Genomic DNA, 27,350 nt, shown 5'->3' with positions numbered 1-27,350 from the left:
CGCGGGCGCGCGGGCCGGCGGCGGGCGGGGCCGGGCTGAGGGAGCGCAGCGCAGCGCCGCGCCGCGTCGCGCCGGGCCGGTGAGCGCGCACGCCCCCGCCCCGCCCGTTTCCGTTCGCCGCTGCTCGAGCTCGGGCCTGTGGAGCAGGAAGCGGCGGGAGCGAGACCCAGCGCAGGCCGCAGGTACCGGGGCGGGGGGACGGGGGGCTCTCTGCCGCCCGGGGAGGGGGGCGGCTTGCCGGCTTTCCCCCTCCCTTCGTGGTGCTGCCGTCGCTGCCGCCGCCGCCACCGCCGCCGCCGGGTGGGGCCCGCCCGCCCCCGCCGGGAGCCCGCGCCGCGGCCTGCGGGCGGGGGCGGACGGGCCCGGCCGAGCCTCTCGCCGCCGCGTCCGGGCGGCACCGCGCGCACAAAAGGGGAGGGTGTGTGCGGCGGCCCGGCCACCCCTCGGAGAGCCCCCAAGTTTCCGGGGCCGGTAACGGGGCCTTTTCCGGGCGGCGCGAGCGGGGGAGGGGCGGGCGGGCGGGCTGGGGCGCGGCCCCGGGGGCTTCCCCCCCGCTGGAGCTGCCCGCGCCTCACCCGTCCCTCGGCGCCTGGGCCGCTGTGGGGACCCCGCTCCCGCCAGCTCCGCCGTGGGCGGCATGGAGGCGGCGCTCGCCCCCCCCACTCCCCGCCGTGGGGTGTGACACGAGTGGGCACCGGGCGGTGGGGGTGACCCGGCTGACTGGCAGCTTGTTGTGGTGACGTCACCCGGGCGCGCGGGAGGCGCCGCCACGCCGGAGCGCGGAGTCGGGCCGCGGGGGTGAGCCGGGGCCTCGGGCCGCGCCCGCCCGCGTGGGCCGCCCGCGAGCCCCCCGTGCGCCCCGCCGCGGCGCGGGGCCTGCCCGCGGGGCGTTAGCTCCTGCGGAAGCGCTTCCCGGGTTTTGTTCGTGTTTAAACTTTTAGCCAAGGAAGAAATCGCTTTTCGGAGTGTTCACTGCAAACTTTTGATTCTGTTTTTTTTTACCGTAGCCGAAGCCGGTGCAGCCTCAGCAGGCCGAGGGCACGCGGACAAGTGTGTAGCAAAGAGCTCGGGTTTGGTTTAAACTCCGTGTGGCCCAGCAGCTTTACTTTAGACTGAAAATTACCCAGTTTTAAACTGTGCGCTACCTAAACCTTCTTTGCCAGGAAACTAATTCCTTCAGGGGCGAGAGGAACCTCGAGAATACTTCACTTGTGTCTGGGTCTAAAAAAAACCCCCAAAACTTATTATAGACGTTTACAGAGTTAAAGACGTTACAGAGACTCAGGACAAAGTATTGGCCCCAGTCAAATGATGCCTTAACTACTTTGATATCCCTTTAAGTCTGACTCTGCGAGGTGTCTGGAATGGGGGCTTGTTTGTTTTTAGTTGCTGCCTCATATCCAGCTTTTGTTTCTCTCCCAGTACAGTTCACCTGTTTGTGGCAGGGAACCCTTCATGGGCAGTGGTTCCCACCCGCTCTTTTTGTATGTGATGCAGGATTCGAGGAAAACTAACACCTACCTAGGGAATGTTAGGTTTGTTGTTGCCTTTTTTCTTTTTTCCTCAGAACTTAGACTAAGTAACAATTCTGTCTCTGTGATTTTAAAACAGTGCACATCTAAAAACAAAGTTTTATAACCCTCTTTTTATCTCAGAAATCTCAAAAATTGGTTTTACTTGACCTAAATGTTGTTTGTGACTCAAAGTATTCGATTCTCCAATAGCTTTATTTCGGGATTTTTTTTTCAGAAGGGAAATAGGAAGTCTCTCCCTCCCTGAAAAGATTGTTTGTGAAAATACTTTCTGTTGAAGGCTCTTCTAATACATCTGCGTGCCTTCCTCCTGCCCTGTTCTAGCCTTACCCAGGTCTCCAGCCACACAGCACTAGCATTTCTATTTCAAATATGCAGACTAATTCTGGCTCTGATTTGGACCAAGGTTGCAAGTTTAAAAAAAGAAAAGTTGTCATTAGCCTTATTTCATTTTAATTAGTTCACTGTAATGCTTAACAGCATATTCAGCATAAATGCTTGACATAAATTAATTTTAATGGGCAATTTGTATCATTTAACACTAGAATACGTGGGGTTTTTTTAAAAATAATTTCTCAAGATGTAAATGCACCTTCATACAGGGGCAAAAGAAATTCAGTCACAGCTCTAAGCTGAGCAACTCTTATGTTATCCCTCCTAGTTCACCGAACTCACGCTCTGGCCAAGTGCCATAGCAATCGAGCGCCAGAGGCGGGGAGTTCTCTGAGCCAGGAATTGACAGTAAAAACATCCTAAATGATCTTAACTGCCACCAGGATGTGGGACTAGCGATGGCTCTTCAGATAAACAAATTCCCAATAAAAACAATTTGATAGTTTGGAGTGGCTTAGAAATATCATTGTCTTTCCTCATTTTTTTAAATGGTAACTCTTGTTTTTCGTACTTTTTACACCTCATCTTTTTCTCTCAGCCTGTTTACATTGCCCTGAACCCTGCTGGCTCTTTACACCATTTCTGTGGTCCACTCCACCCTAGAAATTTCTGACCTTGACTGCTACCTTCTCACTAGCCTGTTGTATCTCCTCATTCAGTCTCTTTGTAACATTTTATTCCCTGCTGTTGTGGTATCATTAGGTTCTTTCCAAGACTCCACTCAGACACCATCTTTTACCTTTTATACTAAACTCTAATCTGGCTCATTTGTTATTTCATGTCCATTTAAACTTTTAGGTACCGCTCTGTTGTCTTAGGATTTGTCTTCAAATGCAGTTTAACTGGTGGGGAGGAAAAGTTTCATCAGTTTGAGTTTTGAGTTCATGAGTTTGAGGAAGTTAGCATGTTGATAAAGGCTAGCCGGCATGCCCTTTAAATCTTAAATTGATCCGTGATGAGTCTCTCCTTGTAAGCAAGTAATAAGGGCGAAACCCCACAGTACAAAAAGTGCTGTGCAAAATAAATGCACCAAATGACAGCTTGCCTTCATTCCCAGGGATACAGCTATGCAAATGCACACAGCTGAAAGCACGATGAAAATCCTCTGCTCCTTGCCTATTGGTGTGATTCCTCTCCTGTAACACTGGACACTCTATAAGTAGCTAGGTAGCTAAGTAGAAAGAGTAGTTGCTTATTACTTTTGGGTTCATCTCAAAAGTAAGCCAGATATCCCAAAAGACTTTCTCTGGTACGGTGGTTAAGTTACAATTGCTTTAAGCCATTTTACACCACTGTTAGGTGTCCGGCTGCCTTCTGGCCTTGATGTGATCTCTGTTCTCACCTCATTCTGAACTGTGAGTAAAAAACTACCAGAAGCATAATTGGAGTTGGTGGAGCAACTCATGTGTCCATCCTCTCTTCTGTCCTTTTCTTATCAACATGTTTTCACTTGAGAAGGGCATTTGAGACAGTAAAAAACTAAGATATCCATAGACCACCTTTTAATTAAGATACTTGCCACCCACTGTTGCATGCACACAACTAACAGCCAGTCCTTCCTAAGTGAATCATCTAATTAAACTAATCAGAACAAGGTTCACTGTCTTTCTCTGACCAGCCTTCATGACCAAGCTCCCTAGTAGAAGGAACAGATGGAGAGTCACTAGTATATCAAATAAAATTGGGCAGTACGGCCACAATGGATATGAGGTCTTTCTTTCCTCAAGCTCTGACAGTTGTAGGGTTTTTGTCTGCTTTTTTAAATTGTTGTTTTTAATCAGAAGCAGGGCTGAATTCAGTCTCTTTGCTCAGTTAATTAGTGGTGCTTTGCAACAGTAAATAGTTCTGTCTCACCTGACCGTGTACAGACTGATTGAACTGTCATGTTTGGAGCAGATCGCTAGTGTGGATGTGTACAAAGTGATTCCCCCTCATCATCACCACAACAGTTTTAAGGAGGGTTGTCTTTGTGTGTGTCAGTGGTTTGAAAGAATGAGCAGCTTTCCAAGTACCAGTTATCTCTGTTTGCATTCTTTGCTAACATTTCATTTTTCTTCTATTTTACACCTGGGGGCACTTTATTCTTCTCCTTCTATCTGCTCTGTTGAAATTGTGTGAGATGAGAAGGCCATCTAACAGTAGCATCTTGACTTGGTACTGACAAAGTGAATTGGCTCGTTTCTTGAATCTCAGTCCAAAAGCTGTTTGGAAAGGCTGGGTTCCATGTAAACCACAGCAGAACTAGGCTTCTGCACTTGAAATTGAAAATGTTGTTGGGAAGATTTTAAATTATACTGTGGAATGTTGACAGATGAGAATGAGCATGCAGTTTGGGATAAAGAAAGTATTAGAAATAAGAATACAGCCTTCAGAAAGTTCAAGTCATGAAGTTGACCAGAAAAGTAAATAAGAATGTGAAATCTGGCAAGTCAAATGAAAAATATAAGGGCCCGCCAGAAAGACTCTGAGCAACATCATTCTAATAGCGAAAATAAATACTATTTTCCAAATACATCAGAAGCAAGAAAGGTGCTGGAGTCTGGAGGGCCAGTGGCTGATGAAAAAAGTGAAAGAAATATTCGATGATGATGATGTCAGTAGAAAGTTAAATGACTTATGTGCATTCCTGTTTACTGTGGAGGAGTCCAAAGAGGTTCATATGCCAGAAATTCTCTTCGTTGGGAACTGGACTCACTGGAAGATCTGTCTCTGCTTGAAGTGTCAGCAAAGAAGTTCTTAGAGCAAAGTGATAAATATAATTACAAAATGCCAAGACCAGATGGTGCTTGCCCAAAGGAAACTCAGGGCTGAAATGACCAAATTATTAATTATGCTATGTAACTTCTCACTTAATGCCTTGAAGCCAGGGAAGTAGAAGATGGCTTACATGGTAGCAGTTCTTAAAGATAGTTCAGCAGGATATCTCAGAGTTTAATGCCTTTTTTAAAAATAAATTATAAAAAAAAGTAACCAGATGGACTAAAAACTTATAGTGGGAGAAAGTCAGTGTGGCTTTGGAAAGGAAACGGTGCTGCTTAAATCTACTGGAGTTTTTGGATGACTCAACAAGCACAGAGAAGGGAAGTTTGGGACGAGAAGAATAGAGATCTGTGTTACACCTATACTGTTCAGCATACTTCTGGTGAGAAAGGTGTTGAGTAGTAAGGGAAGAAAAGATAGGAGCTGATCAGGAAGAATTGTAGTTCATCCTTCTCACACTGAATTACAGGCAGTAAATGTCAAATGAAATTAGTTCCAGATAAATACAAAGCGGAGGGGGGGGGGGGGGGAATCTTTGTTTATGCACCGATGGGGTGAAAGCTAATTATTGCCACTTAAGAGGAAGAGCTTGTCATAATTCTATGAAAATGCAAGTTTAATGTTCAACAGTGGTTATATAAGCATATATGAGGGGCTTTGGAGAAAGGAATAAAGAAGAAAACAGAGCTCTCAGTTCTTAGTACACTGCTTACTGTGGTTTAGTGCAAAGGAATATGGACTTTGAGGTACAGTACAACTGGAAAAGCAAAGAAGAGGCTGAGAAGAATAATCAGGGCTAAGGAATGGATTCCATACAAGGGATGCTTAAAAAGATTTGAACCCTTCAGCTCGGCAAAGATATGACTGAGCACAGTCTGGTCTAGATCAAAACCAATGGTGCCTCTCCTGCAGTCTGTACTGAGACCGCAGAATGCAGCACCACAAAGTGCTTTGAATGACAACGATTTACACGGCTTCAGAATCAAACAGATTAAATCACAGAAGAAAATGCCATCAAATGGGCTGTTGAGCACAAAGATTAAAAAAACAAAGAATACCCCCAAGCTGGAAACTGAGAAAATACACTTGCAGAGGAATCAATGCATTTGCTCTTTCTCTTACTCTTAGTTTTCTGAAACACCTGCATCTGTCAGGCAGGGTGCTGGACTTGATGAGTGTTTGATCTGAAGTAGTGTATTCTCAGATTCCTTGTCGTGGGAGAAGGAACACAGGTGAGAGTGTCAGCTATGGGTACAAAAAGATGATTGTCTGGAAGAGTTAGTGTTAGTTTCCCTTGTCCATAAGTGCCTCTGCTCCCAGCTACAGGGCAGCGGTGGGTGCCTAAAGACAGAGCCATCTTGCCCAATCGTTCGGCATGTGGGTGCCCCGCGTCCCCTTTGACGTGTTGGAGGTGTCTGGGAAGAGAGAGCACTCAGAAAAAAAACTGGCCCAAATGCAAAGCGTCTTGCAGATTGCACACAAGTGGAAATCCACAGATCTACTATAATTACCTCAATATTAAGCCCTAATCTCATTTTGTGCAAAGTAATCTTGGGACTTGTATTGCATAAGAGAAGTGCTCTCGTAAGTCATTTTACATACAGATAACAACGATCTAGTCAGTAGGGACAAAGTAACAAGAATGTTAAGTGAGGGTGGAAGGACAGCAATGGCAGCCACAGATCCTGAGGGCAAAACACTGCTTTCTGCCTTTGTAGTCCCAGCTTCACCTCCAGCCTTGGAGAGGGATTTGTCATGGTAGAGTAAGGCAGGGGAGAAATGCTGGAATTAAGACTCCTTCCCTGGGTTCTGAAATGGTGTTAATTTACTAATTGTATAGACAGAGGGAGATGAACAGCATAGGGGTGAACTTTGCAGATAGTAGAGAACAAAGAAAACTTGTAGCAGACAAGGAGGGCCTTGCTAAGTTTGGTGTTTGCAAAACAGGATGCATGGTGACGGTGTTAAGACAGAGTTTTGCTTGCACATATTGCTGGTTTAGCTTCTAACAATTTTGGCTTAAAGAGGCTTAAAAAAGATGTTTCAGTAACCTTCTTTTGTGATATTTTTTCCCCAATCAAGTGTTGAAAGCAAATTAAATGACCTGACTTGGAAAGGAAATGAAGGCATCTGTTTTGTTTGCACTTAAAAAACAATGCAAGAAAGCTCTACAGATGAAATAGGAGAAGAGTAGAAACTGAAAGTAGAAAATACAAAACAGAAGCTCGAAAGCATGAAAAGTAACTGGGAGAAAAAAAGGATCTCAAAGAGGAATCTATGACTAAAATTATGGATCTGAAAAGTTGAAATGTAGTAGAAACAACAAAGCCTTGCTGTGTGCCCTGCTGGGGGGCCTGCTTGCCTTTGCTTTGAACCTGGCTCATCCCGTGTGCCCTTGTCCTTGTTTTAAAGAACTCTCAGGCCCCAGCTTTTCTCACCCCTGCTTAGGATCTTGTAGAAGTGTCTGTAGTTGTTTTCTTTCTTGGTTGCGTCTCTTCCAGATTGTCCTTTTTCCAGTTCAGCCACAGTTGTTCTTCATACGGGTGCTGTTGTATAGTTTAATCATCCCTGTTGGCCTGCTTTGAGTCATTTACAGTTTCTTTATAGCCTTCTGACGTGGGGAGGATCACAACTGCATGCAGAGTCAAAAGATGCAGGTGTGCTTGTGGATTCCTGCATTAGCTTAATGTTTTCTGTTTTGTTCATTCTTTTCTAGTTCTTAGTACTGGATTTTTTCAAATTTATCTCTTTGGAGTGTTGAGCTTGTATTTTAAAGGAATTAACTATATAACCCTAAAATATTGCCCTTGAGTAGCAGTGATCAGCTCACAGTCAGTCCATCATTTCATATGGGAAGTTGAATCTGTTTTTTACCTTGTGTATCACTTCACATTTACCTATTTCAAATGTTACTGCTTAGGCACAGTCTGTTAAGGTTCTGAAATTCATCACAGTAAGCCCTTGCCTTTATTACCTGAACATCTTGGCATCATCAGTAAATTTTGTTGCATTGCTATTTTTTCCTCACTTTTTCAGGTCATTTAGGAATGCTGAGTTGTGCTGGTTCCGCTGGTGGTCTTCTGTGAGAGCTGAGCATTTCTTTCTGCCTGGTTTCCTATCTTTCACCAGTTATTTATCTGTACACAGGGAACTTCCCTGTAATCAGGTATTTTGACTATCTTGTTAAATAAAAAAAGTTTGAATGCTATTGCACACCTAATCTGACCAGATTTAGTAACTGACACCTCTGTTTTGATATATATCTCAGCTCTGACGGATCTCTGGCCTCAGAATGGAGGGGTTTTATATATTATTTTTTTTTCCAGAAAGTTCTTTACATACTGCAGCAGTTTAAGGAGTTTGAAAGAATGCTAATATGCAGTAATAATAAAGAGAAGTAGGACAGCCTTAATGATTATAATCCCATCAGACTGAAACATCAATCCCAGGTACAATAATGGAATAAGTAACAAAGTGTTCAGGAAAGAATTAAGGCAATGTCACTCAGCCTGGGCTGGGGGAAATAGAAACAATTAGTGTTAATTGTTTCAGTTTCGTTCTTAAGTACAGGTTTTTCATCTTAGCCTTCGGTTAGCACTTGACAGTAATTGCACGTCATTTTCAGTGAGAAACTAAGCCAGTACAAAATCAATATGGTTCATATTAAATTTAGTAGAAAGAGGACAGCTTTAAAAGGCAAGTGGAGACTCAAGTGAATCTGTGTCTAGTGAGAACATGAAGGAGTTAGCTCTTGGGCTGTATTTCTTACCAGTGTGGTAAGTTGTGGAAAAAAAACACAAAATACCAATATGAAGAAGTTTGCAGAGGGCATATAAATGAGGAAGTGACGAATAAAACGTCATTGCTAATGCAGAAAATGTAACTAACTGCCGGAGCAAGAAGCATGGTAGGGGATTCTCTGTTATCGCCTATTTTAAAGTCAAGATAGTCTGCACTTGAGTTAACGCAAGGAGTAAAACGTGTACCAGGGAATGACCAAGCTGTGGCTTGTTTGCACTTGAAATGCAGCTCAGGGTGTGGTTCTCTGATATGGCATGAGTGGATGTAACAGCACACCCTTGTCAAAACGGGGGTGTCTCCCTGGGCTCCAGCTCCTGGGGCCTGTGTTGCAGCAGCCCTGGTGCATCTGGGGCTGTGATGGACAGTGTGGAATGGGAAGGTATATGGTGATGGGCTGCCAAGGGCCCTCTGGGCTGAAACACTTCACCGTGACACCTCTACCACTTTGTTATTCCTTATGGTAGGAGCAGCCAACTGATAGATCAGCCAGTCACTACTGTCAAAGGTGTAAAGGTATTAAAAAAAACCCCAACAACTCTATGCTAGGATGCTTCAGCCTGGAGAATCTGTTACATGAGCAGCAGAAAGAGTGAGTGAGGTAAACTGTTCACTCTCTTTCCATTTAGGAGTTAGGAGGCAGTAAAAGAAACTAATAGGGACAATCTTGAATTTGAAGGAAGTGGCTTTACACACAATGTGTAATTAAGCTGTGGGAACTCCCTCCAACAGGATGCTGTGAGTGCTGGAAGTTTACATGGGTTCAAAGGGAGTCTGGACAAGCTCATGGAAGAGAAATCTGTTTGAGGTTACCAAATTCATGGGATCCACATCTGACCCAAGCTGACAGTGGTTGGAGGCTGAAGAGCATGGAGAGGGAAGCTTCTCGTTCCTTTTTCCTCTTCTGTAGGAATCCACTCCTAAACTGATCCTGAATGCCAGGCGCTGAGGTGAAGAGACCTAAGTCCCAAGCCCATGTACCTGTTTTTATATGTATGTAGACCTGTAATAAAGGATGGTGATCTGTGAGTCTCCAGGTGCAGGAAATGTAAGTTTAGGTGCAGGGGACGAGTTGGTCCCCATGTCAGTGTCCGTGCAGGAGCTGCTTGCGGGACACAGTGCTGGGTGTACAGGGTTGCACAGGTCATGGCTTGGGCGTTTTAACAAAAGATAGTTTGTGTGTTCCTGGGAGTGTTTGATTGTGCAGAGGCATCATTCCTGTAAAGCACTGATGGGTGGGCTGTACATGGAAGGAGAGCAAAGCAAAATGTTGTGTTGTTTCCTGTGCTGGTTAGAAATTATCAGAATCCAAAGAAATTTTCTTCTCTGAGAGTCAGATGAATTGTATGTTGTCATACAGGATTTATCCTGAAGAGGAAAGCAAGGGCAAAGGCTGTAATTTGATAGGATGAATCCAGCTTTGAGACTTCACATGATATCTCAGATTAGACGTACTATGTCCGCATGACACACAACACGGATCTAGTACTGACTGCCGATTCAGGTTTCCTCAAAAACTTTGCACTGGCAGGCTTTATGCTGGATGAGGTACCTCCTACCCTATCGCAGCCATCACAGAGGCAGCATAAACAACACACTGTGTGTTTAACTGAAATGCATTGTATGCCTATGCCTGTTAAACACTAGTTTTGTACTTTTGGATAACTCTTTATGACTGTATAAAATTAATCAGTCATTAAGGGTTCACCAGGGCTGGCACTGAAGCAGTGTTGTTAAGACCTAATGCAGTAAAGCTGACACTGCTCCCAGTTCTGGTGATGTGGTACAGAGAGGCTTGAGCTGGTTATCTGTGGAGTTAGCTGAGACCTGGTGAGGTTTATTAGCTAGGCTTGCTCCCAGTTTAAAGCTGGCTCTGGAAATGTACAGCTATGTTTGCAAAGCACTTTTCCCAAACTAGTAAAACTTGCCAGACTTGAGCATGGTTAACACACAGTCTTAATAAACTGCTAGCATAAAGCTGAACGCTCTGCTCACCCTGTCCAAGGACCTTCCTGAAGGACCTATGTCCAGTATTTTAATCCCACTGGATACTACACTGACCTTCTGTGTCATTTTTTTCAATTGTACTTCAATCTTGTAATAGAAAATTTCTGTTTCACTGTGGATTACATTTAATGTGCAACATCAGTAGCCTGCCCTGCGCTTTGCCAGCTCTGGGACTTTTTTCAAGTGTTAAATTTCATATGTAACCCTCCCCAAAAAAAACCCAGCAGATATCTTTTTCTTACCAACTGCTCCCACATAGCGCCGTAGTTGGAAATAGGCCTATTTTGCAGTACTGTCAAACTGCTTTATGTGCTGGATGCTGTAAGGAATATAAATATAGTTGTTTCCCAAAGGCCTTGTTAGCAACGCTTTAAATAATGTGGCTTATCAGTTTATGAATGCAAGTGTCCACGGGCACATTTGCACAAAATTAAGTAAATTTCAATTATTGAAATAAGCTGTGTTGACTGCCTTCTTTATAGAAGTAACTGCATTCGTGGTTTTAGTGTTTGTATTCCAAAGGCTTGTAATTGAACTGTATTTCTACCCCAGTAATACTTGATTTCAAGTTGTACAGGGTACCAAATGAGCAAGATCACTCTGCGCAGGGAGTTCGTCTAGCTTTACTTTCAGTGCAGCTGTACAGCTGAGTTCTATTCTGGATGTCTTCAGAAATAAAGACAATAAATAAGTGGTCTCTTGCAGCATGTTTTGGTGTATGTAGTTCTTCCAGGATCTTTTAGGAACCCTGTAGCAGGAGCATGGGTTATATCTAACTCCTTTAGGTGACTGAATCACCTTTCTTCTTTTTTCATTCTTTTCTAACTCTTATTGCAGTCCCATGGTTGTTTGCTACCCATTTTGCAACTTCAGTAGAGGTGAATTGGGGTCATAGTTTCCTTTACTTCACAACTATTGCTATTTCAGAGCATAGCCCATCCTGTATGGGTTATGTGGAAAAATAGTATGATAGCATACACAGGAGCTGATTTAAGGTAGCATGAATAGTGTTTCAACAGCAAACAGCAATGTTTCTGACATTTGTTTATACATGATTCCACTAATGAGAAGCATAGTGGAGAAAAAAATACAAAATGTTGCTGACATTTTCCATTGGGACTTGAAAAGAGGAGAACGTTGAGATGCTTGCCTCCTGTTGCCAATTAAACAGCTGGGAGATGTGGGAATCCTGGATTTTGCTCTAGAGGAGGGTGGACTTCAGCGGTTATGTCCTTCTGCATTCCTCCTGGCCTGTTTGCCTGCCCCCTCCCCATTCATGGCCTTTGGACCATTTCCCCCACCCAAATGCTCCATGTTCAACCCCAGTTTCTTTACTGTTCTGTACAGCTGCCCTAAAAGCAGACCCGTTTGCTTCTGGTCTGATCTGCTTTCTACTTCAGACTGGTTTTGTAGTTCTCAGTCTTGGTGCCAGACCTTGCTAAACAACCAGAAAAAAACTGTGGGAAAAGCCTGCTCATCCATGTCCTCTTCATCTCTGGAGTCTTTGGGGAAACTCATTCCTCCTCCCCCTCAAACTTGGACAAAAGTGAGTATATTTTAAGAGTAAATTGAGGTCCTGGTGCAGAGGCAGTTCTCCCCTGTGGTAGGTAGAGGGCAGGGCTTGACTGGGCGGGGTGGGGGACACTTAGTAGGGTTTCAGCTTCTGGTCCCTCAGCCTTGCTCTTGTTCCTCCTGCTGGCCCAGGGTAGGGCTGACTGAATGAAGGGGGAAGTGAAGCAAGTGAGAAGAGTGCCAGGCTGTAATTCACTCAATAGCAAACTGTTTAAGTGCTGAGTGTGGAGAAGTCAGCTGCAAAGCAGTCTTTACAAGATTTCAAAACCCTTGCTTTCCAACATTTTGGTTTTAAGGACTTCTGCAAGATTAGGTGGGAAAGAGTTTAAAGGATGTTTCCTCCTCAGCATCAGAAACATTATTAATGGTCCTGCTGAACTGCTTCTGCTGAGTTCTTGCTAACAGCTGCAGTAATCCAGATCTTTTTTGACAAAACTGTGCATAATACAAGAGATCTGCCCATATGGCATACCAGGCAATATATAAGTTGGTAATAGTTGATTGGTAATTCAAATTAAATCTAGTCAGGATACCTATGTGATGGTAAAGGGCTGTTTCTTCCACCTTATTACTTTCTCCAGGATGAGATCCAGTGCAAGACAGGCAAACCTGGCATGTTTGTTACCAGCTTATCCAACTTCAGAATGTCAGCAGCGTGTCCACAATCCTCACTCGTGCTGTGTGGCCTTGGGATTTGCAGGAAGAGAGGAGGCACTGGAAATGTTGTTCTTTGGAAAAATAAATAGCGTGCTGAAGAAAAGAGACAAATTCCATTGCAGTAAACAATAATACTTGTTGGGGGGGGGAGTACATTTAAAACATGGAAAAAATATTTTTCCCATTTCTTATTCTTCTGGACTATTTGCTAGATTCTCTTAACAAGCAGGGCTTTATACTGCATGAGTCTTGGAGCGTCACTGCACTTAGAAATAGCAACTTCATGTAACAAGGATATTAGTGTGGCAACTCTCAGCAAACAGGAGCTCCTTGTGTTGTAACCTCCTGTGATGTTAGTGGGATTGAGTAAACGATGTCTAAAGCTCTTGTAATACCTGTAAAAGGCACTGGTCTAGGTTGAGGAAATGTCATAATTGAATCTTTTCCATTCAGATGAGTCACTCGAGTCGTCTTGTGAGAGTTTCCACTTTGAATCTAGCAGACTAGCTGGTTTTAAGAATCCTATAAATGCAAAGGTGGGAGGAGTAGTTCATTTAAGAGTAGGAAAAATTGCAGATATGTCGTCTTGCTGCAAAAGATGGCACAGATTCCCCTAGAAGATCGCTGCAGCCATTCCATTGCACTAATTGGGATAGGATATTTCTTGGACAATGTTCTGTGTGCATCATCAGTGATGCTCTTACAGCAGCTTTCTGGATTTATTGGTCTCTCTCTGTTCTATGCATTGTGTAAAAGGATCGATGTGCAGTACTTGCGTTCAGTTGCAGTGAAGCAATGGTAGCTTGGATTTGGTCTATTTGTATATCTTCTTAGGTAGTTCATGTAGTTTTTTTATCTCTAAATGTAGACACATGCTCACTGGTGACAGGCTGTACTGCAGCAAATATTAACTTGCATGTAACATAAGTACTGTACATCTTCAGTGAAACTTTTTAGGCTAGCAGAGTGCTTTTTGATTCCTGTCAAAACATACTGCTGGTCGAAATTTGATGTAATTCCAGGCTTCAGAATACTTGATTAAGAAAAACAGAGCATGTCAAAATGCAGCAGAAAGATCCAACTGCTGGGAATGCTGTTAGTGTTGTCTTTGTGATAGGCACCATGAAGACGTAGCTCCATTCTAAGCAATCAGTTTTTTCCTCTGTTGTGCTATGGAGATGTTGCTTGTCTGAGTGTTTGCCAGACCTGAGAATCCCTCATAGCTACCCACTGGATAGAAATGTATTTATTTTAACTGAAAATAATGAGCTAAAAGATGCTGATCTGTACACCGAATCTCTAAATTGGGAAATTATTATGGTAAATATGCTTAATGCATGGATTATGGGATGCTGTTGCGGTGGCCAGATATCTGCTAAAATTTGAAGAATAAATACAGGGGGTTTGGACATGTAGCACCACTAGAACAATTTCCGTATGCATGGAGACCTTCAGTGATACAGACAGGATGAATCTGTTATGAGAAGAAAGCTGGGTGCAGGCCCAACAGCAGTGTTCCATCCTTGAATATCCACATTTTGAATAGAAATGTTCTGGCAGCACGTAAGGGTTCAACCTCATTAATAGAGAAGAAACTTCAAGCTGTGAAGTTTTTAACCACTAATGTCAGGAAGAAACAAGCAGTTGCAATGTTTGGTGACTTCCTTCCAAGGTTGATGGAGGAGTCTGTCCAGTGATCGCACCTGACATCGAGGTGTCTCTGTCTACCCAGCGTTTATAATCTGAGCTGTTTCTGAAAGTTTGTTGAGGTCCATAACCAAAGTAGCCTCAGCCTGTGCTGCGTGCCCAGGGGAACGCTTGAGGCAAGCAAATTGAAAGCAACTCCTAGGGCTTTGGGGACAAGTGAAAGCTTCAAGATATAAGTAGTGATCTTTGCATCTTGAATTTGTTCCGTGGACATTATGCAGAGGGAATTCTTCTGTGATAATGCTCTGGGAGGTGAAACTAAAGTAAAAAGATGAGGATGCCATAGGTCACCAAGAAAAGATAACGTGGTTGAGGCTTTTTGTGAGCATCTTGGCAGGATCTAATTACCTAGATGTCTGATGTACTAGATTGAGCAGGTTTGAGATGTGCCGGTGACTGTCCTGCACATAAAACTGTGAGCAGGGGAGGGTCTCATGGGGTGGATCCCAAGCATTGGGGAGGAAGTGGTTGAGCAGACACTGCTGAAGGGCACCTCGATTGACAGAGTGGTCTTCCACATTGGGTCCAAATAATGTCAACAGATCTCAGGAAAGATTCAGGCAGGGGGAGTTTTGTGATAGGTTTTTCTCAGGAAAGAGATATTGAGAGCAAATAAAACTCCTGAAATATTTTTTTATATATAAAATTTTCAATTTTTATATATAATTTCCTTGGTTTTTTTAGGGAAGGTTTTCTAGAAAGCACTACATTAAATGATATTTTTACAGAATTGTGGCTTTCTTGTAGACCTTAGGCATAAGTATGTAGAAGGCCAAAGTATAAAATGAGATTCAACTGGCAAGGAACACTTTAAAAAAAAAAAAGGCTAGAGTCACGGAAGTATTTAGAGGAAGATAAAGGAAGAGTTGATCTGATAATCCACGGAAAAAGACAGTTATCCATAGGTGATGCCAAAAAGGTCACCTGCCCTAGATGCTGTTGCAGTAACAAGTGATCAAGGGCCAGAGCCCCAGCCGCTAGTACAGAAGGGAGAAGGAGGGAGGATACTGAGGAAGGACAGGTTATCCCATTCTGTCATCCACCTACTTTGTCTCCAGTGTGGTTTCATCAATGACCTAGATAATTATCTGTGAATCATGATTATTAAACTTGCATCTGAGAAAGGCTATGATTAATCTGGAGGACAGAGCAGGACTTGGAGGTAGAATAAAGCATTGGTCAGAGGAAGGTAAAATAAAAGCATGACAGTAGAACACTCAGCTGTGTGAATAGAGACCAACTATGTAGCAGCTCTAATGAAAAAAGATCTGGGAGTTATCATGAATTAAAAGCTGAATGTATCAACAGTGTTGTTTTCTGGGGAGAGGGAAAAAAAAAAGTCATACACTTCCAGTATGGTGTTTAAGCAGCAGTATATCCTGGCAGATCAATACAATAATCCTTCAGCTCTAGTTAATGTTCATAAAGCCCTAGGTGAAATACTGGATTCAACTTTTGGGTTCATGCTTTGGTAAATTTGTGCCAATTGGACTGTGCCCAGAAGGGAGCAACAGGAAAGTCTAGAAAATATGATTTACAGAGAAGGCTTGAATAAACTGGAATTGTTTGCCTGAAGAGAAGACTAAATGAAGGCAAGTAGTCTCAACTGCACTAGGGAAAGGGAATAATCTGTTCTCCTGTGCCTATGACAAATAGGATAAACAGTAATGGGCTTACATTACATCAAAGAAGGTTGAGGATACATATTGGGGGAAATTTTCTCCTAGTAAATATTGTGGAGCACAGGAGTAGATGGCTTCAGAGGTTTTGTAGGACTCAGCATTACAGTTTTGAAGGGCAGATTAGACCAAGCTGGCAGTAGGTAGAACTTGTAAGTAGTTGACTTGATACAGAAGACAGATGATTTCCAGTTCTGTAAAAATCAAATATTACCTTTGCTAGAAAGTTTTCAAAACCATCTAAAACCACTGAAAGAAAACCTTTTTAAAGCTTGGATCGTTTTAAACCTTCCACAAATGTAAAAATAACCCCAAATCCCGAAGGTAAATAACTTGAATGTGTGTATATGTATATATTCACAGGGTGAAAGAAGCTCATGTTAGAGATAGGTTTGGATTACTTGAGCAGTTGTGTCTGACAAGACTGTGCTCTACAAGTCCTTGAGCCTTTGCTGCCTGATGCGCTGAAATGGTCCTTCTCTGTTTGCACCTGGAGCAGAAGTACAGAATCTCTGTAATATCCACTGCTTCTTCATCACTGAATAGTACTAAAGGCTGCTTTTAGATGGTTAGTTTTACCTTTTTACTTAATTTCGTAAGGCAAGAGAAGAGATGGAAAGGAGAAAATGTTTTTGCTATGTTCTTTAATTCTCTTCTGTGCTTCTTCGAGCCCTTCTCCCCTTGCCAGCAGCTTTAGTTGTCCTCACAGAGCTGTGTACTGGGATTGTCATGGCAAAAGTTAACTCACAAGGGTGCTCCCTCAGTGGTATTTTGGTCATGCAGTGGTAGGTATTGTGGTGGTGTTGCTGTTTGCTCCATTTCCAGGAAGCTTCATGGGATGACTAAGCAGCTTCCCCTGGAGTGCCTTTATGTTATGGAGAAGAAAGTAGTTACGGTTCTGTCCTCATTCCAGCCCCTTGTAGCCAGGTCACTCCCTAAATCTCTGGCTTGTTCCTGCAATGGTCAGAAATAAATGCCTAGGGAAAAGAAAGAAGAGAGCAGGCACATATACAGCACTTCCCAAAGTACTCTCTTGGCTTCAACATACTTTTACTATGAAGATTTTTTAAGGCAGGTGTGATTTCTGCATTCTTTAACTCACATAAGAAGCTTCTTCCCTGTACTTGCTCAGTCCTCTTTAGGCCTGTATCAATTTCTTGTGTCCATAACATCCTCTTGTTGGGAGTTCCCAAGGCCCATTGCCTTCTGGTGGGCTTGAACCCTTTTCTACTGTCTCTGTAACAGCCCCCTTGCATTCATCTGTGGAAAGTGATGATGAACAATCAAACCCTGTCCATACTGTTTGGGCCACTTGGGACTTTGTAGAAATTTGCCAAATTCAACACAATCATCTCCTTCAGTCTCACCCTGACTCTAGGCTTTCATTAAACCTTTTCAAGCTTTCGTACCATCTTTTTGAGGCCAGAGTTAGCTGTGAGCAAGCCATGGATTTGTATGGTCCTGGTACAAATCAGTACATTGAACAGCAGAGATCTGTGTGGAGCAGCACGGTGGTGACTCCCCTGTGTCCCCCTTTTACTTAATGTAAGCTGATAGCAGGCTTTATTAACCTGGTAACAGCAATGTCCAGGAAAGCAGATTGAGGAGTGGGATGTGCCCTTCTAAAATCCTTTACAGCATGGTGGTTGTGATTCAAGGAACAGGCTGGTTACCTCGAGATCCTTCAGTTGGTGCTCTGACGTGGCAGCAAATGCTCCTCAGTCCAGCTGACTGGCACTTTGTAGCTAAGACAGCTCAGTGTGACAAGAAAATGTTACTACCCTTGAATTGAATCATCTCTTATTTGATTACCTAGAAGATGCTTTTCCGAAGGTGCTCTTGGACAGTGCTGCTTGCTGACTCGCTATGTCTAGATGTTCCTAGCTCAACCTTTAGAATAGGTCAAGAAATGCTAAACCAGACTGGTCTCCTCTGTTGTTTTTGCACCCAGTGCCTCGCCAGTGTGTTGACAAGTTCTGGGGAGTGTTTTTCACAAAAGGATGGGAATTTGAACTCATGTGATTCCAGATACCTCTCTGAGTCTCTAATGGACATGTAGACCCAATTTAAAAGTTCTTATTAATTGAAAACTTAGTGGTTGTTAATTATTAGCATCTCAGTCGTCATTTAACAAGTCATCATTTTGTTTTTCAGCTATGGCAGCCATTCGAAAAAAGCTGGTTATAGTGGGTGATGGTGCCTGTGGAAAGACCTGTCTGCTGATTGTATTTAGCAAAGACCAGTTCCCTGAAGTGTATGTTCCCACCGTCTTTGAAAACTATGTAGCAGATATCGAAGTGGATGGAAAGCAGGTATGTCCACACTTCTGTAATGGTCAAAATGAACTTGCGTTTAGTCAGAATAGCGTGGAGATCTCTACGCTTCTTTAATAAGTGCTTAGTACACATGCTTAGTGCTTATGTTGTAAGTATATTTTTAAATATTAAGCATGTTCCTGCGGAAAAAATACTGGCCTTGCTAGAACCTGGTCATATCCAATGTTTGTTTAACATCCTATGTCTAACCTTAAACAGGTTGAGATTCTAAAAACTGTACAGTTACTCCAAGTAAAATGTTGCAGTAGGTGGGAGGGAATGGAGCATTTCAGAGACGTGCCTACATGCTGAGGACACAGGGCTACTAGCCTTTGGACTTGTGGAGTACCTGTTTTGATAGGGACCCGGTATTGTGTTTAATAAACACTAGTTCCTGGAGAGAGTCTCTTTCATACCCATTTCTGGCAACATGTAGGATCCTCTTCAGAACAGATGACTGACAGGCTTCAAAGGGATTTGGTTTTTGAAGTGTACATCAGTGTCATCTGTCCTACGTGGTCCTGCTAAGAACACAATTCTTAGCAGCCAAGCATACCCGCAGCTCACAGGGTTTCACTTTTAGTTTGTACTTTAGTAAATTAATCATTAAAATATTTAATTTCAGTTGCAAATATTTTGAAGATCAGTTTTCAATCTGTGTGACCTCTGAGCCTTTTGTTTGCTAAGCAAACATGCCAGACACCTGCTCCAAGAGGCAGTTTTCAGAAGGCTGCTCTCTGAATGCTGGATAGGTTGCCTTCTGCATTTGTCACGCAAGGTAGTGTGTGACGTGTAAAATTGTCACTTTCCAGGATACTGCGGAAGCACACGAAGCAGAAACTTTGCACCTTGAAAGCTCAGCTATTTTCAGACCCTTGTAGGCAGCCATGCCATATGTCTGTTTTGTTACCGTAACCACACAGAGCTGACCTCAGTGCCATGGGTGCTCATGTCAGGCATGTGGCAGGTTTTGACGCTGGTGGTGCTGAGCTTCCCTGTTTTGCCCCTCGCTGCGACATGTGCCTTTGCTCTGGGTTCAGGTACAGTCAGACCATCTTTCAGTCAGTTCTAGTTCAGATGCAGTGACAGATTGATTGAAACTGTTCAGTTTTGATCCTGATTTGAGAAAAAACTTTTTGAGCTAGTTTGGGGCTTTATGTTAAATTTGATTTACTCCTCTTAAGGCATGGATTATTTGTGGTTTTAGTTATGATAGTTCATGCTATTTGAGTCTAAAAAGAGCTTTGCTCTCCCATGATGTGAATGAGTAAAAAAAAAAAAAATTTAGACTTAATACTAGAACATGTTTTCTCCCAAAGTGACAGTTTCAGCAGTTTCTATATTGTATCTTAGACTCTAAGGACTACTGTTCAAAATATGTACGATATCCATTTCTCTCTTATCACCTAGTCAAACTTCCTCTTTTCCCTTCTGCCTGAGTCTCTGCATCTCTGAATGGGTGAACAGGGAGTCATGCCCTATCAGCTATATGCAGCCGGTATCTAAATAAAAATTGCATGAGCAGCTTGAGCAGTGTGCTTTCTGTTGTGGAAATGCCACCTGATTTTTTTTTTTTTGTAACTAGACAACATATTTTGTCCAAATACTTTGTCTTCAGAAAACTTGATTTTAAAAGTTTGTAGGAGAGCAGTGCTTAGGACTGTTCTGTTTGATAGTCACTTACCTCTGTTTTCCTGGAAAAGCATTACCAGAAATGTTCAGAAGCCATGTGAAGACAAAACAGTGATGGTACAAGATGCATTTTTTTTAGATGGAGCAAAGGAACTGATTCCAGTGTCGTGTGAGGGAACCCTCAACAGACATCTCTGTAAAAAATACAAACATTTGCCACAAAATTCACATTTGCAAATGCAGACATGACTCTGAGAGGAATATTATTTCTGAGTGTAATGCAGAAGGATTTTTTTTTTTTTTAATAAGAGCTTAAACAAGAAGGAACCCACTCCATTTCAAAGGCAGATGCATCAGAGAATCTCAACCAAGAGTTTACCTTAAAAGTTTGATTCTAGTTTCTAGATTTCATAGTTTAAACATCAGCTATTCCTTCTGCAGTTTTAAACAATCCTGTTGGGATGTTCTCCCCTAGCTCCACCATAACTAGAAATATTGAGAACATTAGCTACTTAGTTCTTAGTAACAAGAAGCTTTACATACAAATCAGCTTTATTTCCAAGCAAATTGCAAGTGTACATTTCTGCTGTGGTGGAGTTTTAATGAATTTGTGCACAAATAAGTACAGTCTTGACATTGCTTAGTCACTACAGGTTCCAGCTGTAAACCGATTGAATATGTGCCTAATCCTAAAAGGCATATATTTAGAGAGTTTGCTTTCACTGAAAACTGCTATTTCTGGAATGCTTATCAGAGAGATTCCCAGCCCTTTGGAGCCGATTCCCTTCGATTCTTCTGTCTTGCTTTTCTGCTGGTAGCAATTGACACTGATCATGGATATAAAAGAAAGTCTCATAAGATGCAATAAATTGATTTTTGGAGTTACGGAACGTAAAGTTTCTAATAGTTCTCCTGTCAAAATGGTTTGTCTTGTAGTCTCTTCCTTTTGAGTGGTGTTGATTGAAATATTTTATCCACTTCTCTTGGGTTACTAGCTTCTGAATCAAAACTTCCCTGCTGATCTGGCTAACTGCCTTGATCTTTCTTCTGCAGGTTGAGTTGGCTTTGTGGGATACAGCAGGACAAGAAGACTATGATCGACTTAGACCGCTTTCTTATCCAGATACTGATGTTATACTTATGTGTTTTTCAATTGATAGTCCTGATAGTTTAGGTAAGTAGATCACTAATTGAATTGGAACTACATCTCTGTGTCGCTGTATTCCCCTTGGAAATCATGCTGTAAAATACATTTTCATGTGCTGTAATTGATTGAGAGCATTCCTAGTTTCAGAACTCAAACTGGTTTGAGTGTAGTTTTCAGGCATTAAGATCTTAAAGGAACCTGTATTTTTCAACAACGCTGAGCGGCAGTTTGTAAACCTCAGCAGCACACTATGTTTAGCCAGGGCTCTGCTGCAGAATTTGAGCAACACTTAGCAGGGGGGCTAGAGCAGCCTCCCTGGCCTAGATCAGCACCCCCAGCCTGGCAGTGTTCTCTGGTGGGCCAAGGCCGTGTGCTGGTGTGCTCGTCCCTCGGGAGGTGCTGCTTTGGTGACCCCGAGCAAGCAGGAGGGCTGTAGCTGCACTCCGCTGTGTCTGGGAGCCCTGTCACTGTGTAAGGTGTCCACTGAGCGGTATGGCCTGACTGAGGTTAGATTTTTTAAAATTTTTTCTCCTTGAACATTGTAGTTCTTATACAGTTGAGACCATGCTATATCCAGGAAAACAGAGTAACTTCCTTTCTGTGTAAATGGGAAAACTAACTTTGTGCTTTCATCCCTTCTACCACCCCCACCCTCTCCTTTTATGCTAACGAGATCAGCTTGAAACACTGAGTTGTTAATCCCAAATAATTGGGGTTTTTTGTTGTCTGCTTGGTGGGTGAAAAACATGAGCTAGAGCCATACTGGAAGGGGGTTTGCCCTGAAAGGGGGGTGGCTCTCCCTGGTGGAAATGTCAGAGGATGGAGATTTATAGTCTGCTAGTCTGCTTTCAGTGACTGACATCTGCTTGTGATGGAGAAAAGAGTTGGCTGATTTGTGATTTCTGAGCTCCGAAAACATATGTTTCAAAAATCTGTGTATTAGATGGGCACCTCTTCTGTGTGGAGTCCAAGACTGAAATCATAACTGATTGATTTATAAATTTGATGCGTAGATATTGATGTATTTGATCTTACAAAGACATTTTTGGAGAGGGCAAGGAGGAAGAGAGAGGTACTCTTAGTTCTAAGACTCAACATCTCTGGAACTTTGATTTCTGTCCCTTTAAAATGATAATCCATCCATCCATTGTAGTCTCCTAAACAAATACATCATGGTAGCACTTTCTCAAACACGTGAATTTCTGTAAAAGTTCCCTTATTGACTTCTCACCAGTGGGATTTGTTCACTGGTGGCTCTTTGTGAGGTTTCTTACTAGAATGCAGATAACATTAAGGTAGATGTTTAGGCACATCAGTTCTGTGTGTGTATGACCAGCTGTATTCTGACAAGAACCTTCTGTACAGTGGTGGACTGGTACTTGTTTGTAACTGGTCAAAATGATGTCCGTGCATTGGGCAGCTCCTAGCCAGGAAAAGTGAGACACCCCTCTGCTTTGTCTGTTAATGACAGGTGTCAAATGATTTTAACTAGTGCTCATAAATGGGATACCAGTTCTATCTTAAATGTATTAAACCACTGAATCTTTTGGAGTTTTCTACTGCCAGAGTGATCACAATCACTAAAAGTTGTCCTTAGAGAGGCTTTTTTCCTACACCTCTAATCTACCTTATGGATGAACCCTGCCTCCCAGAGTTATGTCTTAGGAAGAAACAACAACGAGATGAAAAGGAACCGGGAAGCACAGAAATGCAGTTAATGGAAGGATTAGTCCTGAATGCAGCTACCACACTAGTTGAAAAATACAATTCCTGCTGCAGTTCACAGAAAGTTTGAGTAAATGAGCAAACAAAATATTCCGTAAGATGTTACAGTGGCATTACAGTCTGATGGGGATAATGCTTGGTAGCTGCTCAGTCTCATTTCTCACCATGCCGCCGATGGGTAGCAGCCATTGAACGGGCGGTCGGCTGTGAAAATGTCTTTCTAGAAAAATCAATGCCAGCTTGACACCTGGGAAATCCTGATCTCTCTCTTCATCACTACCACCTGATCCTGTGTTTAGAGACATCTTTCATTGTCTTCGTCTCTCTGCAAAACAATTTGAGGTTTAGTTGGCAGCAGTGCTGTGGTTGTACCCGGTGTGGCTGTTAACAGCTACACACAAGGTTTGAGCTGTGCTCACTTCTACTGCACATGCTACTGCCCTGGCAGCTGGAGAGCTGACCAACTGACCACCCTGGAAACAAGAGGGGTTACCGAACCCTGGAGGCGGGGGGAGAGGGGTTTAATGAAGTCAAGTCTGATCTTGGCTATTTTTCCCCCCTTCCTGCTCACCAGTATCGGGGCGCCTGTGTCCCTGGGAGCAGTGAACTGCCAGACAGCTCTTCAGGTGTGCAGCGTCTAGAGGCCAGCACCCCCTGAGCACTCCGGGTGCAGCTGCAGAATTGCTGGTTTGGATGTAATGCAAAAACTGGCTTCAAAATGCTTGTCTAAGTTGCTCTTTCAAGCGAGAAAACAATGCCATAATAGTGAATGTCTCTTCAAAAGCTGAATGGAATTTCGTGAAGATAAAAAGGGGTTATGTAGCCTGCAGGTACATCCACTGGTGAATCTCAGATGTCTGAGAGCTGCTGAAAGCAAAGTTGAATGTTTTGAGTTGTTCAGCACTTCCTGCTATACAGAATTTTTCAGGGGTTTGCTTTCAAAAGCCCTCAGGTCTCCATTTGCAGCTCCATTTAAAAAGAAAGTCAGGTAGGGAAGGTTATGTTAGGGGGAAAAAGTTTCCTGTATATGAGTGCAGATTCATTAGCTGCAGATAGGGAGAAATGGCAATCTGCAAATGACTTACACAAAGTCTTTGTGCATCTTTAATTAGTGTATAGAACAACATTTCTGCTACAGTTAATGGGAGAGTTCAGAGTGGTTGTTTGATGTTGCTTTTTAAAAGGAACAAGTGATGTAAAAACTTAGGCTTCAGGTTCTACCCATCTTTAGCTTCTGGAGATAAATAAAATGTTTTTCTTGAAGCAAAATATTCCATAATTCTCTACTTCAGAATTCTGCATGCTGTTCTTTGACATACCTTATGCTAACCCTTGTCAAGTAGCTACCAAGAAATGTAGAGAAGCCAAGAGTTTAGGTGTCCTTTGGCCTTAAAATTACCATAGACAGGCTTTGTCTTTTTTGTGAAGACCAGAACAGGTCTATTTACTTCTCAAGGTAAGAGTAGAAAAAAAGGCATCAGTGTGGATTAGCAAGGTAAAACCACTCAGGCAGTAGCTTTAAAATAAAACTCTCCCCAGAAGTGAGTTTTAGTACAGTCTTTCTTTTTTTTTTTTTTTTTTCCCCCCCCAGAAAACATCCCAGAGAAATGGACCCCGGAGGTGAAGCATTTCTGCCCCAACGTGCCTATCATCTTGGTAGGAAACAAGAAGGACCTGAGGAATGACGAGCACACAAGACGAGAGCTGGCCAAAATGAAGCAGGCAGGTTCCTTTCTGATAGTCTTACAGCAAGTGAAGAAAGTGTATAGTGGTTGTACCAGAGCATTAAATGGGCATCTGCAGCTTGCTGCCAGCTTCCTATGGGCTGCAAAATGAACACTTACCCATGGCAGAAACCAGAAAGTATATATTACCTTTAATTGAGTGTTTCTTTTTTCATATATGGAGATTTAATTTTTAGCAAAAGGCATTCTCAACAATGAAAATGGCAATATTGGGTTACTAACTCAGCTGCTGTCTGTGCTGGAGAGCTGGATCCCTGAGGTAGAAAGGAATTAATTAGGAGACATCAACACATCAAGTGCATGCGTGCTCCAGTTGTTCTTTATTTTGTGTGTTCAGGATGTGAAAGGAAACAGTTTTATTGCTAGGTGTTTTGAGGTGATAACCTCATTGCTGAGCCTATCACTAGGTTTCATTTTCAGATCATGTCTGAAAGCCCCAGCTTGGGTATGGGACTGCAGATACTCTGCTCCGTCCTGGAATTTTTGCTCCTGTTGCATAATATTTGTTTTTATACAGAGACTGAGGCATTAATTTGGGGATTTGTTCATAGGCTTTTGTTACAATTGTGGCAAAGGGTTGCATAAATGTTTCCTCTGGAATAAGGAATCTTTTGCTCAAGTTTCAAAGGGTCTTGTGGCCTTTAAGCTCAGGAGGTGTTAGAAAACCAATTGTGTCCTCAAGCGTTGGCACAGTATGCAAATATACACCCCCTCTGTGTAATCCAGGCTGAGGTGCGTGCTGCGTCTTGAGAAAATAAGCAAATTTTATTTAAAATCTGCTTTTATTATTTAAAGGATCACTCTCAAGGGAGCAGTTAATTATTAACTAACCAAGTACTTATGTGCATTTAACCCAGAAATTCCTTTGCCTTTGTTGAGCAGGTGGGTGGGAGAGGGAAGACTGGTGCGCTTCGTCGCTGTGGCTTTGGGTTGTTCTCAGCTGTTGCTTTTGTGTTGGTACAGGAGCCTGTCAAACCCGAAGAAGGAAGAGATATGGCAAACCGCATTGGTGCATTCGGGTATATGGAGTGTTCGGCAAAGACCAAAGACGGTGTGAGGGAGGTTTTTGAAATGGCCACTAGAGCTGCTTTGCAAGCCCGGCGTGGCAAGAAAAAGTCCGGGTGCCTTCTCTTATAAAGGGTGGCCAGAGGAAGATGGCCAAAGCAGCACCCTGCACTTGAGTAATTTTGAAGTGCTGTTTATTAATCTTAGTGTATGATTACTGGCCTTTTTCATTATCTATAATTTACTTAAGAGATTTAAAAATCGAGTCATCTTGCTACCAGTATTTAGAAGCCAACCATGATTTTTATAACAATCTGCATCAAATTCATCTGTGCACCCAAGGTTAACCTCAACATTCCTCTAACAAACCTTTTCTGCACTCACAGGATATGCCAGGCGCTAATTGAAGACAATTCTCTATCTTCTTTCTTCTCTCTAGAAAGAGAAAAAGCTGTCAACACAGAGGATTGGTCTGTAACTACTTTATAACTAACGTCCTATTCTAATTGAGTACAACAGTTACATGGCTGTATGTGGAATCAAGTGTAGCTTCAGTGCTATCACATTTAGGAAGGTCTGATTTTCATGGCTCAGTGGTGTAAAACATTAGTTTGAAAATGTGATCACTCTGAAATGACCAAGTCCCATTCAGCTAAGGAAAAGTGAGGGTTCTGTGGTTTCATGTTAGTTACCTTTTAGTTACTGTGTAATTAGTGCCAGTTTAAATGTATGTTACCAAAAATAAATCTATTTACCCCAGCTTAGATGTAGTATTTTTTGTATAATTGGATTTCCTAATACTGTTACTTGTAACCTCTGCGTTAAGGTGTTCTGGGTTTTTTAAGAAACTGTATTTGAAAATAAAGTCCGATGGAAAGCAGCTGATCCTCTTCCCCTGTTCATTTGTAAGAGTCTGACCCATTTGAATGATTTGAGTGGTCTGCACACCCCAGGAGGAGTTTTTTTCCATGACGTGCCGTAGAGATGAGAAAAGACAGCCTGCTCACACTCAAAGCTTCTGAACTGTTCAGTTGCCTTAAGTTCATTGCTGGACCCAGTTTCAAAACTTAAAAAAAAAAAAAAAAAGAAACTTTTTGTGTAAGTTTGGTTACCATGTAGTGATCAGACTCCTAACCTGTGAACTTCTTGCTGTTCTGCAGCCAACTAAACTCTTTCTGTATTTTCATTTTTCCAACAACTAATAGAATAAAGGCAGTTTTCTAAGCTCCCTGTATCCTGGTGTCTGTATTCCTCACTCTGGGTTTTTGGCCCAGCTTCTGACAGCCTGAGTCAGAAATACCATTTTTGATACAGCTGTGATAGGATCCATTGAGCAGCTGCAAGTGCTTGAGTACTTATTTTTGTTTCCCAGCAGTGATACCCATCCGCTGCTCACAGCGGTTTCCCAACGCTGCAGCAGAGCAGAGGTGGAGCCCCTCGCCCCGCCTGGCCCCTGCGGTGAGTGGCAAAGCTTCCCAGGAGCTTCTTTTGATATTCAAACCAGATGAGAGTGCACCAGTTGAGTTGAATTTGGCGGTGTGGAGCACGGGAACAGAGGAGCAGGAGGCGGCGATGCAGGGGGAGAGCGTAGGAAGAAGGGAGAAGACCGCGGCGCTGCTGTAGAAGCGCACACTGTAACGCAGCACGCTGGTCTGCGCCGTCGTACGGCCCCTGCG

General features: G+C 42.9%; 1 protein-coding gene across 2 annotated transcripts; it reads left to right on the top strand.

The window, feature by feature from the left end:
- The first annotated feature begins 23 nt into the window (after positions 1 to 23).
- Positions 24 to 26,554, top strand: RHOA (ras homolog family member A). Of its 2 annotated transcripts, XM_074836293.1 has the most exons (6): positions 56 to 182; positions 7,722 to 7,851; positions 18,260 to 18,417; positions 21,106 to 21,226; positions 24,516 to 24,646; positions 25,633 to 26,554. In XM_074836293.1, exons 3-6 carry the CDS (start codon positions 18,262 to 18,264, stop codon positions 25,804 to 25,806), a joined length of 582 nt encoding a protein of 193 aa, XP_074692394.1. In that variant the 5' UTR covers positions 56 to 182; positions 7,722 to 7,851; positions 18,260 to 18,261; the 3' UTR covers positions 25,807 to 26,554. The 2 variants fall into 2 exon arrangements, with proteins under 2 accessions (XP_074692393.1, XP_074692394.1); XM_074836292.1 differs by lacking the exon at positions 7,722 to 7,851 and having other exon boundaries at positions 24 to 182.
- The last annotated feature ends 796 nt before the right edge of the window (positions 26,555 to 27,350 follow it).

Source organism: Strix aluco, chromosome 11, assembly GCF_031877795.1.
Source record: "Strix aluco isolate bStrAlu1 chromosome 11, bStrAlu1.hap1, whole genome shotgun sequence".
Taxonomy (NCBI): Eukaryota; Metazoa; Chordata; class Aves; order Strigiformes; family Strigidae; genus Strix; species Strix aluco.
This window is presented reverse-complemented; position numbering and strand designations above follow the sequence as displayed.